This window comes from Clupea harengus, chromosome 5 (assembly GCF_900700415.2).
Source record: "Clupea harengus chromosome 5, Ch_v2.0.2, whole genome shotgun sequence".
Taxonomy (NCBI): Eukaryota; Metazoa; Chordata; class Actinopteri; order Clupeiformes; family Clupeidae; genus Clupea; species Clupea harengus.
The window spans coordinates 9,211,568-9,224,685 of record NC_045156.1 but is presented as its reverse complement, the minus strand read 5'-3'; the positions used below and the strand labels follow the sequence as shown (position 1 = coordinate 9,224,685).

Sequence of the window (13,118 nt, the reverse complement as noted above, 5' to 3'; positions counted from 1 at the left end):
GAATGTTGAATGGGAGATGCCGGAGTGGGAGGAAGCTAGGCTGATAAAACACCAACACTATTCTCAGTCACACACAGGTTGTCTTCCCTGCATAATTCAACTCTCTGCTGCAGAACCATCCTCACCGGACAAGATAAAAAAAACACCAGCACAAGTGTGTGTGTGTGTGTGTGTGTGTGTGTGTGTGTTTGAGCACGTGTGTGTGAGCGTGTGTGTGTGTGTGTGTGTGTGTGTGTGTGAGTGTGCGACTGTGTGCGCACCTGTGTGTGTGTGTCACGATGATCACAGGTGGGCCGTTTTTGGTCTCCCACCACCTTCCTCCGTGCCTCTCCACATACCACTTCAGGCCTGTCATAATGAGCTTCAGATCCACTTCATCTAGGCACGGCACGGCCAGACCCATCTCTGTCCCTCCCCCAGCACCCAATCCCGACTCCCCCCACCGGGACCGCTACGTGTCTCTGCATAAGATCCAGGGAATCAGGATGCTGCCCGTCATCACCGACTTAAGGAACAAGTGGCCGACTGGTCTGGCCACAGTAATGGACTGCATTTGTGTGTGTGTGTGTGTGTGTGTGTGTGTGTGTGTGTTTCAGGTTTTTTCTTATCTGCTCATCTGCTTGTGTAATACAGGTGTTTGCTTGTGTGCGTGCGTTACAGGTGTTTGCTTGTGTGTTACAGGTGTTTGCTTGTGTGCGTGTGTTACAGGTGTTTGCTTGTGTGCGTGTGTTACAGGTGTTTGCTTGTTTAGTTGTGTACTACAGGTGTTTGCTTGTCTACTTTTGTGATACAGGTGTTTGCTTGTATGTGTGTGTGTTACAGGTGTTTGCTTGTGTGTGTGTGCGTGTGTGTGTGTGTGTTACAGGTGTTGACTTGGAATAAAATAATCAGGCCACCAAGTCCAGTCTGTTCACAACTTGTGCTTTTAAACCCTTGAAACATCTATCTTTCAAAGGGGCCATCATGAAGGACCTTTCAAATGACAGCAAGAGGCAATATTTAAGCCTACAGTGACAGCTCCGAGACAAATGCATTTCCTGTGAATGCAACTGCAACAGGACAATCTGGAAAGCTGAGAACAGGCAAGGGGATATTGTGCTGTTTGCTCGGGAGAAAACCCATCATTTCCGTGACCCCCCCCCCTCCACACCTCTCTTCAAAAGTGCTCAAAGCCAGGCAACAAAACAGATATATGCTACTGTGAGTGTGTGTGTGTGTGCGTGCGTGTGCCTGTATTTGTACGTATGCATGTGTGTCCGAGTGCAAACGCGCATGAATACTTCAGCCTCTCTTCTGTATGTTCCTGAGAAAGCCAATTTCCTTGTCTGACAGCAGAGTAATAACACACATTAGCACGTATGCACAGCCTCACTGATTGAGGTGCTTTGTCCAGGAGAAGGGTAAGGACGCTCCGCACAGACACAACCCAGGTCGTCATTCACTGAGGTCTAAACTGCCCCCCTTTTTGTCTGGGAGGAAATCAATGCTTTATCACCATCATAGCAAAATGTCCCGACTAACACATCCAAGCATAAACTGTGTGTGTGTGTGTGGGGGTTTGTGTGTCAGGGGTAGTCTTATAAATAATAGACCCTATCTCAGTAACCATAGCATGTGCTCATATAGTTGGTTCATTTAGCTGCTTGGATGCCCAAGAGGTTCAGCTGTTGAAGTTCAGCACGTGATGATTAAGTCCCACGTCCCTACCTGACTTATGGTGCTTCAGTTTATTCCCTCAGATGGATGGAGACACCTCCCCGTGGTCTCATAATGACCTGTCAGGGTAACCTTGACACAGACTGTCATAGCCCTGACCCCCCCCTAACATCCACACACATACACACTTCAACTCCACTAGATTGGACTGCCATCGCTTCTGATAGCACTCAAACAAATTATAGGTGGTGTGTGTGTGTGTGTGTGTGTGTGTGTGTGTGTGTGTGTGTGTGTGTGTGTGTGTCTCTCTCTCTCTCAACAAACGCGATCCTGCCAAATGTGACACACATTACTGAACTGTTTTCAGTGACTGATTTTACGTTCATCTGTTTCTGTTGACTGCCTAGAAGAACAAACTCATATTCCTAACTGGTGTGAAACACCTGTCTTATAACACTTGGTCAAAACAAAGTCATAAGAGTGCGATCCACTCACATGTTAAGCTTCATTTCCATTTCCAAATAATAAAAGGCATGTGTTCATAGGCTCTTCTGTAGAGACTGAACTGGGTTTCTACTCCCATAGAAGCATGGAGCGAGTATTTCCACATTCTTCCCAAGACTCATTCATTCTCTATGAATGCATTCTCTCACACTAACTCAGCTAGACAAAGAAGATCCGTTTCCACAGACACATTCAGTTTCAGCCCAGGAATGATATTTTTAGTGTGAAATTAGTGGACAGAGTCTCGTTGCTTCTTAGAGACCTGACCAACAAGGAGAGGCTATCAGAAATGATCAACTGAGTGAAATAAAATTCTCTAATTTATTTGCCTTTTTCTGCTTTTTTTACTTGTTATTTGGAGGAAATTGAATGAACGAGTTGTTGATCACGATGGTTTGTTCGCTAGGAAGTGTACACGTTCATTGCAAAGGTATTAGTCGGGCTGGGACCTCTGCCACACCAGCATTACATGCAAAATAGTGCACCAGAAAAGATGTGGTCAATGCTGCTTTGCACACTTTGCAAACAAACTTGTATTTCTCATAACATAGCATTTACACCACAACATGCCTTTATCCATTTGCTCTTATGGAAAGATATCGCCACAGTTCATGGACTTAACCATAAGCGTACACTGAGTGAGTTTATGTAGGCTACATGTGCAGTGAAGGGAAAGGCTAAAGGCCGCAAAATCGATGGTTCGACATTCAGTTCAGTTCAGTTCAGTTCAGACAACTTGATTGATCCCAAGAAGGGCAATTCATTATCAGTTCACCCAGTCCATACACACACAACTCCAAACTCAAGTAGGTAAGTAGTTATATGTCAGAGCCCACATATCAACAGCTCAGCAGTACAACGAGCAGCATGAGAAAAATAAGTACGATAAAATAAAGTTAAACTAAAATACATCAAATAATATAAAATTGTAATTTAAATTATAATAGATAGTAATAAATGGCCATTTAAAATGACTTCCATCTGCATTTAGTAGCCATTCTCGGAACACCCTTTCCTAGATACTTATGTGTGTCGACAATTTGAACATCCTCGGCATGTATGATGCTAGCTCTTGGTTTGTCACTATTCTGCCTGAAATCAATGATTAATTCCTTAGGTCCTCATACGCTTACATTTAGGTAGCTCTCATCACACCATTTAGCAAAGGCAGACAGACAGGGCACAACCGTGATCTGACACTGAACCCTGAAGTAGAGACAACAGGGCTAGATAGCTGCCCTCTTGAGAAGCCATGCAACTGTATCCATAATAAACAGCAAGGGGGACAGGACACAATCTTGGGGGTGAGCCTGTATTTGAGACCTGGGTGCTGAACATCATGTCCATTCACCAACACCTGCTGGATTCTGTCTGTTAGAAAAATATAGGAGCAACATCAGAAACGTATCAGGTGTTTTAAAAATAGGAAGCCAGTTGTTCAGTTGAAATACGAGTCTCATAAAAGTCTCACATGGGACTATGGGGTGCCTTAAAAACTTTATTGAGGATGAAGAGCTTTGCATCCTTCACACCCTAACTTGCCATCAACGAGGGAGACAATCAAATCGTTTTAAAAGAGATGTGAGCGCAACAGGTTTAAACCCCCAAACCTCCCAGGTCTTTTTCTGATTTTTGGGATGAGTATTATAGTTCATGTTTTCCAAACTGTAGGTACTGTATCTGGCCAACAAGAGCTACAAGATGACCCTGTAAGCACTGAAAGGTTTTCAAAGAACTCTGACCTTTCGAAGCGGGAAAAAAAATGAGTTAAAAATGTTTGGCAAATCAGAATCATCCACCCTACTGGCACTGATAGATTGTTGGGTCTCATTTTCACGTTGATTAATGGCGGCTTCTGTTCTAATCTCTGGCTAAGCTGCTCGAACATTGCCACTGCTGTCTTGCATTTCTATCTTCCTATCCCTTTATTCCATTTAAGCCCTCCTTACTTCATTTCGCACTTCTCTGGAGACAATCTTCAAAGGGGCCACCAGTACAATATGTCTGTTCCTTTTTATTAATAACTGATTTAAGCTCTTCTGTCGCCCCAAGGCTTGTTGTTTGGATAAATAACAGCCATTCTCGTCGGAATAACTAAGTCGACACAGAATGTATGTTAAGACCATGCTGAGACCATGTCACCCTAAGTTAATTAATATCACCACAAGCGTCATAAAAAAATTACCAAACTGTACAGTCAAAACTAGCTTGAAGAGAGGAAACACTGTTCTCTCCACCCGCTCAAGGCTCCTGAAGGAGAGTATGTACAGAGGCTTAAGATACACTCTATTGTGACAGGAAGTCATGGCCAGAGATTTGTAAGCCCTGCTCACTGAACTGTAACAAAGGTCGATTCGATTCGAGTTCTTTTGTGTGGTGGCATATACAAGTCACATACTGTTCATATGTCCTCAAAGTCTTGCTAAAGCAATGGTTAAAATCACTGAGGATAGATTTAGAGGCGTCTGGGCAGATTGACACTAGCAATCAGCAATCAGCTGTGCAGCTGCGGATGCATTGGCTCACAGATGTATGTAAACAATGGTGAAAAATACCGGCTGGAATTTGCAAGGCAAACAGTAGGGTGGAGTGAGACTGTCAATGTGTTAAAGTACCTCTGGCTGACGTAGAACCCCCCCCCTCCACATTGCTTGTTGGTAACCAGTCCAGTTGAAATGGGCTACCAAACCCACTTACTAACGGTTCCTTATCTCAGTCCAATTCACTAAGCCATGTTTCAGTGGAAGCAAGAAGATGGGTTTCCTTCCCTTCGCGTTTGAATTTGGGCCACAATTTCAGCTCATCTAACTTGTTTAGCTTGTTTAGGATAGACTGCATGTTAGAGAGGAGGATTGTTGGTAGTGCAGGAAGTCTACAGCGGTCACTGAGACCCATGCTTCTGAGTCTACGGTGAATCTCCCCCCCCACCTTCTCCCTCTTTTTCGACGTTTAGGATTTATACCCGATCTGTGACACTACGTTGGAATGCTCGCTAGCAAGACGCCATGTGTTGAAGACTGTAGGGATAGGAGAAGCTCACGACTGAGGGTGATTCTTCCGGGGATTTTGCCAGGATGTTGGCCTACGTCATGTCCAGTGTCCTGGTCGGGGGAAAAGCCCAAAGATATCACGCACAGAAGTGTGAAAAACCCCTCAAACGTCCCCACGGTCTCTAGTTCTCTGAATCTCTCTCACACAGCCTCTCTCCCTTTGTGCTGTGCTTCACACTCAAACTCTCTGTCTCTTCCTGTATCTCTCTCTCTCTCTCTCTCTCTCTCTCTCTTTCTCCCTCATCCTGGTGTTGTGTCTGTCTGTCTTTCTTTCTTTCTTTCTTAGTCTTTGACAAAGTTTCTCTTCATCAATCATCCTGGCATTCCACCTTTCTGTCTTTCTTTCTTTCTGCCAAAGCCACTATACCTTTTTTCTTGAACCCCTCTGCTCCAGTGACATCTAAAGTGTGTAGGACACTGATAGTGCAAAGGAGATTTTCTCCTAAAGCCACACACAGGCTTATGCTCTGTACCTCAGCTGCAAACTAATGAGATGTATCAATAAAAAAAAAACACACACACACACACACACACACAAACACACCAAGCAACAAGGACATCACGCCCATTCAGTACTCCACAAATACACTGAATGCTAATGAGAAAAATATAATGCAGCATGTTTTTCTTTTTTCTTTTTCTTGTTTGTTTCTCCATTACTCAAACACGGAAAATCACAAAGTCATAAGAGTATGCTTTCATAATTTCATGGGAGGCACTTTGTGATTTTTTTTCCCACCTGAATTAGCCTTAGGAGCCTCTCTATCACAGCTGTTCAAAGTTTTTAAGGAGGCCAAATTATTATACCTTCTGCCAGAGAGGACCCTGAGTAGAGTCTCTCTCAAAAAAAAAGAAAGAAAAAACCCTCCGCCTTGCCTAAAATACTTGTTTGTGAATAAAACATTAAATCAGATCCCAAGAAGCCTTGCTGGATTATTTCAGGATATTCACTGCAGTCAGAGAGAGAATGGAGCCGGGAGCCCATAAGATGCGTGTGCCAGCGTCAATTCAATATTTTAGCAGTGAAAACACAGAGGAAACATGCTCTACTCCTTGTTTGTAGTAGTCTTGAGAGGGGGCTGGATTGTAAAAGCTACGCCAAAAAACCAAACCGACAACACTCATACAACACTCATTAATCATTATTCTTTCTTGCATTAAAAAAAGCAAAATCAAGTACTGATCTTACTGACTTGCCGTATCTCTTAACTTAACTGTACTTAACTTAACTTATCTTAACTTAACTTAACTTAACTTAACTTAACCTCACTTCACAAAACTAGGTTGGTTTGAGTGTTGGTGAACTGCAGCATTGCAGCAAAGGGCTGGATCTTAGTGATAGAAAGACTGGGCAATGAGGGGGTCAGTAAAACATCCCCAGGACAAGAGCCTTTAATATGGTACACAGAGCAGGCCACGGAGTGTACCTTTAATATGGTACACAGAGCTGGCCACGGAGTGTACCTTTAATATGGTACACAGAGCAGGCCACAGAGTGGACCAGGCCAGCGGGCCTTTAATATGGTACACAGAGCAGGCCACAGAGTGGACCAGGCCAGCGGGCCTTTAATATGGTACACAGAGCAGGCCACGGAGTGTACCTTTAATATGGTACACAGAGCAGGCCAGACCACGGAGTGGACCAGGCCACGGAGTGGACCAGGCCAGCGGGCCTTTAATATGGTACACAGAGCAGGCCACGGAGTGTACCTTTAATATGGTACACAGAGCTGGCCACGGAGTGTACCTTTAATATGGTACACAGAGCAGGCCACAGAGTGGACCAGGCCAGCGGGCCTTTAATATGGTACACAGAGCAGGCCACAGAGTGGACCAGGCCAGCAGGCCTTTAATATGGTACACAGAGCAGGCCACGGAGTGTACCTTTAATATGGTACACAGAGCTGGCCACGGAGTGGACCAGGCCAGCGGGCCTTTAATATGGTACACAGAGCAGGCCACGGAGTGGACCCGACCAGCAGAGCAATCCTTATCACCTCACTGCATATGCTATATTCTAGAAAAATAGCCTGGAGCTGCAAATTCAAATAAACATAGATGCACACATATACATAAACATGCACATGCGCGCACACGCACACACACACACACACACCCATAGTGAGCGTGGACATAGGCACAACCACACACACAAATAGATGCACTGCACTGCACTCACACATAAACACACACACACACACACACACATGCGCGCGAGCACGCGCACGAACACACACACAAACAGAGACACACAGCATTTGACAATTTGGTTGCAAGGCCAATATATTGTTGTTAGACTGTTATTGTTGTGGCCACTGTTTTTTGTTTCTGCTATGGTGACTACACTGAGAAAGGTAAAAATGGCTCCATGTTTTGCTAGAGTTCTGTCTGGTAAGTCTTGATACAAGAACCACACCTACCATGATGGTGCCCCCTGTTTGAGTGCGCAGAGGTCGAAGGACTTTACGCTGGACCAGGAAGTTGGGTAGGAACAAGACAGGTGGAATCTCTGTAATTGTGGCTACCACCAAAGACCACTGCAAATGACAACAAGCACACACAAGTTAACATCCATTTAACATCCATCCATGTGTTTTAACTTTTCAAACCCCAAACGGTCTTCCAATTATCCATCAGTATGAAACACTATACCCGAAGAAAAATGTATTACATACAAACATGAACAGTGAATGAAAGCATATAGCACTAAAATGAGGAATCACTAGACAGTGCATGACAAATCATACAACAAAAAGGAAGTAAAAGTAATGGATGCTTTGTTGTCCATATTTGAATCTCTGCAGCATTCTCTGACACAGGAGGTCACTACAAGAAAATGTAAACTGATGGCAAAATGTTAAAGGAGAATAAAGAACATTCTAGGAGCTCTTCATACTTATCTATAAAAGAAAAGATAAAATTCTACCAGCTCTTGAGATTCTTCTAAATCTAAAAAACAGATCAATAAAACTACAAGCAAAGAGTTGATTCAGGCACAGTGAAACCGATACCTCTCTTGAGCCCTCCAAGACATGGGTCTGCATGCAGGAAAGGGGAGAGAATAAAACCACAGATGCATTTCAAAGTGTGAGAACCACCCTTACGCCCCGCAAGTGACACAGAGAAGGAGAACGAAAAGGAGCAAGGGTACTGGCAGGAGCTGTCTACACCGCAGTGCAATGAGCCGTGTGTTATTTCTATGCAACACCATGGGATGAGGACACAGATGGGCAACACTTTACAGTCCACAGCCTTTGTAACAGTGTAACTGTACCATTGCATACAGTGTAATAGTGTAATCAACATACACAATGCACAGTGTCACAAAGGCTGTCTAATATAAAGTATGCTTAAATATGCAATGATTTAGCTTGCAACAATGATGGCAGCCACAGATGCTATGAATATGTACGTTAAACAAAACTGACTTCCAATTCATTATTTAGTCCTCACTTTGCCTGATGGTAAAGCAAATTCAGCAGGGGATAATCCATGCATGCACAAGGGACTTGGCTGTGCAGTCATGTGCAAGAAATGCTCTAGGCGGGATGATTCTGATGTGGGTCTCTCACAAACAATCTGGTGCATTTTATTGTTCCTCTAATGCTTGTCTGATGAAAATGCACAACAATAAAATGCAGAAAGCATTGCACAGGCATTACTCTGAAAACAACCTGTATGCCAGAGATTGGTATCACCAGTTGTTAGGTTTATATTAAAGAGACCAGGCACAATACAAAAAAGTGCAATCTTGACAACATAATGTTTTTGTTCTCCTCAGTAATCAATCAACTATTTCCCTAACCTAATCTAAGCTAAGCTACCTCTTAATGAGTTCTTGTTTGAGTTAATATAATACTTCCCACTTTAAATAATATATTCCCATATATAACCCCTTAATAACAAATACATATCTCTTTGTGAAGGTAACGTTTTGCCATCAGTGTGATGAGTAACAGATGCAACACAAAGTCAGCTAGACTAGGTGGAGTGCGATGTGATGCTCAAAAGTAGACTACTTTTTTTTAAGGCACTGCACTTTAAGGCACTGTGGTAGCCAGGGGCCAGCTTCAGGTACCTTCAGTTTGCTCAGGTAGCGCTTGGTGTGAACAACGAGCAGGTCCTCTTCCGTGGCCTCTCTGGCTGCCACTATGGTGTCGTCTGTGATAAACTGGTCCTCTGCATGAGAGTAATAGGAGTGGGGGAAAAACAAATGTAAATGCTCTATGAAAGAAACATGAGTGTCTTATCTGCCACAAAGGCAGAGGAGTCTAAAAGACCTTAGCATTCACCTGAGCACCAGAAAACTCTGCAAAATTCTTTGCAACATTTGAATATCTTTTATGTAAAAAATGAGGTTATGGCTGTCAGCAAAGGATGGTTTACCAACAAATAAACATAAGATAAATACAAAATAAAAGTAAAAGAGTGAGAAAGAAAGACAGTAGGAGAGAGTGCTGATAAGTATTATGTGAAGTCTTGCCAGAGTTACACAGTTCTTGACCTTGAGTTCAAAGCCAGAGCTGCGTCCCTGCCGAGGTTCCCGCAGGGGGTTCACCTCTCCTAATTATCTCCACTCTGCCACTCTGCATTCACTCACCTCAGCCCCGCTCACAACACCCCCCATCCCCATCCCCTTCCGTGCCTGCCCTCAACACACACACACACACACACACACACACACACACACACACACACACACACACACACACACACACACACATACACACACACACACACACACACACACCATCAGTCTATGAGCCAGAGACCCACTTTGATTCCATTTTCCTTTTCCCACATTACCCATATATTACATTATACAGTTCCCAGTAAGTCCCTTTGTGGTGACTGTGTGTGTGTGTGTGTGTGTGTGTGTGTGTGTGTGTGTGTGTGTGTGTGTGTGTGTGTGTGTGTGTGTGTGTGTGTGTGTGTGTGTGTTGTTACCAGTCCTACCTTTCAAGAAGTGAATGACCTTTCCCCATTTGCCCGCATCAAAGGGATGTAGCTTCTCCAGACCCATGAAGGTGATGTTATATTCAGGAGAATAAACGATGGGCAGGCATGTTGGGGGGACCTCGATGTAGAGCTCTGTATGGTGGCCACTTCAGGACATACATTACGAACACAGAAAAAGTAATCTGCTGAATACCTCAAACTGAAACAACATCAATATATCACTACTTGCCTTTATTTGTGACTTTTTGACTATTTACTAATGTCTCTATCTGATAGAGTAATTGACAACATTGGCAATTATCATATATTCATCATATAATATCTGTATTTACAAAGATTGCAGCATGCCATTTGTCTTTTTTGCTCATTCATACTAGGACGTGGTTTTGGGCATGCCAGAAGAAAATGCTTGATGTGTGTACATACCCCCTTTTCCCTTTCTCGTCTTCTTTCTCAGACATTCTTCACTGCAGCTCAATTTTCATCTATAATACAAATGAAAACGGACCATTACCTCACAGTAGGACCTTCATATTGCAATTGAAAGTTTTCAGTAGTTAGGCTATAGCCTAACTTACGAGGTCTATGTATGAAGAAAATAAACTTCTCATCAAGTAAATACAACACTCCTATCACAGCTACAGGCTTATATGGCAACTTAATTTTGAGTACTGAAAACTACGTTAATAAAAATCCGTTTATATGTTTACCTCTGTGACTTTCCTGAATGCTTGCTTTATTCCTCGGCTAAACTGTCAATTCGATTTGCTGAATGGGCGTGGGTAAAGAGAACTCCACTACCCATGGACAGTTGGAAGAAGTACGCATGCGCTGTAGAAATTGAGGCGACGCAACAACCCATATCTAGAATGTGCCTGCAACACGCGTGATCTGAAGTGTTTATTCGAAACATTTCAGGATATGCGTATTCGTTTGTTATTATTAGAATACAGACGATAATAATGCCCTCTGAAATGTGATCCGTAGTATGTATGTATGACAGTGTATCGTTAATGTCGAAATTACTTGACTCACCTGCCAGCCATATTTATTTTCCCCCTTATTTCTAAGGAGCATAGTTGTTTATTTTGCACGGTTGTGAAGCCGTCCTCTCAACAGTAACACATGCTGTTGGATGCATAACTGCATGTGACTGTATGTTTGCGTTAAGCGGTAGTATTTGTGGAGAAGATATATCAGATAGATGTCCTCCTCTTCAGAGCAAGTGGGTTTCGCTATAAACGCAAGCACATCCCTCTGCTACGTCATAGGCTATTGCTACGTACTGCCAGTAGCTAAAATCCAGATTAATTAAAGCGAAAGCAAATTACACTATTCTCAAGCAGTCGATTACTTATTAATGTTTTTCTATACAGGGCAGCGGCGCATTTATTCGTGAAACATTCAGTAACTTTTCGATAGTGTATGTAGCCATTGTTTTAACAGTATTGTAGTCCTTTACTCTTTTGATGCATCTCGCCCTGGGCATACATAATCAGCTCCAATGTTGATCTCACCTAGGTAGGGAAGAGGTGTACAATTTGTATTTCAGCATGGTCGTCATCTCCGTACTTGGGAATGGCCACCAAACTCCGATTTGGAAAAGATAAATTAAAGTAATACTTCAGATATGCATCGCAGATCCTGAAATTAGCTTTGACATTTTGACTGAAGCACAGGAAGACTATGATAAACACATTTGTAAATGGCAATGATATGTTCACACACATATGTTTGACATTTTGTTTGACAGATTATTTTTTTAGTATGTTATAATATTCTTTTTATCGATATTACACGTTTCTTTAATTTGAAATTACCTACACAGCACTGAAGAAAATAACATGTATAAAAATAACATCAATACAGAATTACTGTGTTGCTGATTGTTTTGTTGTATGATCTCCCGTGAACCTTTTCGGTGTCCTGAAACGTGTTTCAGATCAAGGCTAACATAAGCAAACGACTAACACCAAAAATCATTTGGTTTAACCAAGGATTTTCCTGTTAAATTGAGGGCTTAGATGAAGGTCATCAATATTTAAAACTACACGTTACACCAAATAGGCACACATCAGAGGATTTGCCTGGGATTACGGTGGAAAGTGGCGTAACGAGCATTTCATCTGAATGGCTTTGCTTTGTAACCCCTCCTCCAACCAGCTGTCTCCAGAGGACCGTCTGTGTCTAAAAATAGCAATCTGTGATGCACTTGCGTAATGATGATGTAGCCATGGTTTCTTTTGTGAGGTAAGAGATAACTTGCGTTTTCATTGGCCAGCTGGGTCTGTCTCAGCATATCCTCAGGTTCACAGTCATCATTTGCCTTCCATGGAGATTAGGGAACAAGTACACACACACACACACACACATACACACACTGTGGAGAATATATTCTATTTTTTCGGAGAAACAGAGAACAGCCATGGTGTATGTTTCACCTATTATTATCAGCCAGCCCAGATTCTTCAAAGGTTACATTATTTTAAAGCCCCTGCACTGCAACCGTGTCATGTTATGCTTTTGTGCGCTATCCCCACGCTGAGGATCCCTGACTCGGGTTCTTTGAAGTCAGAGCAGCCTATGGCATGGCCTTAGCTTTTCTCACCCGTAATGGAATAATTTTGCATACATTTATTCTCTTCGCTGTCAATTTTCATTTGGATGTTCTGGAGACAATTTTTTCCTACACTTTTTAATTACAGAATTTGTCTCTGTCCCTAGATGAACCTTTTAATCAGACCAGGTTTCGTCTGCAGCCTTTTATGGAATCTGAAGTCTCTGATTTGGTAATAGACTCTCTAATTATTTATTTATTTATGTATTTATTATCCTTTTAGGTTGCACCATGTGTCCTATTTACATTCTTGTTAGTTTTTTTTTCTCGAACACTGCGTGTCTCGCAGACAAATTCTGGCCTAGGGTGGATCCTCAAGGGTGCTGATGGAT

General features: G+C 42.7%; 1 protein-coding gene across 4 annotated transcripts in view; it reads right to left on the bottom strand.

Annotated features, from left to right (window-relative positions):
• Positions 1 to 11,511, bottom strand: part of hdac11 (histone deacetylase 11) — a 34,169-nt gene extending 22,658 nt beyond the window's left edge. The window contains exons 1-6 of one of the 4 annotated variants that reach the window (XM_031567611.1): positions 11,205 to 11,511; positions 10,596 to 10,654; positions 10,167 to 10,315; positions 9,289 to 9,389; positions 8,222 to 8,248; positions 7,631 to 7,747 (exon numbers count right to left, since the gene is read on the bottom strand). In XM_031567611.1, the coding sequence (XP_031423471.1) occupies positions 7,631 to 7,747; positions 8,222 to 8,248; positions 9,289 to 9,389; positions 10,167 to 10,315; positions 10,596 to 10,630 (429 nt within the window). In that variant the 5' untranslated portion in view covers positions 10,631 to 10,654; positions 11,205 to 11,511. Of the gene's footprint in view, positions 1 to 7,630; positions 7,748 to 8,221; positions 8,249 to 9,288; positions 9,390 to 10,166; positions 10,316 to 10,595; positions 10,655 to 10,747; positions 10,818 to 10,879; positions 11,169 to 11,204 lie in introns of those variants that run through there. The other 3 variants (XM_031567612.1, XM_031567613.2, XM_012838530.3) reach the window with 3 other exon arrangements.
• Positions 11,512 to 13,118: the final 1,607 nt, after the last annotated feature.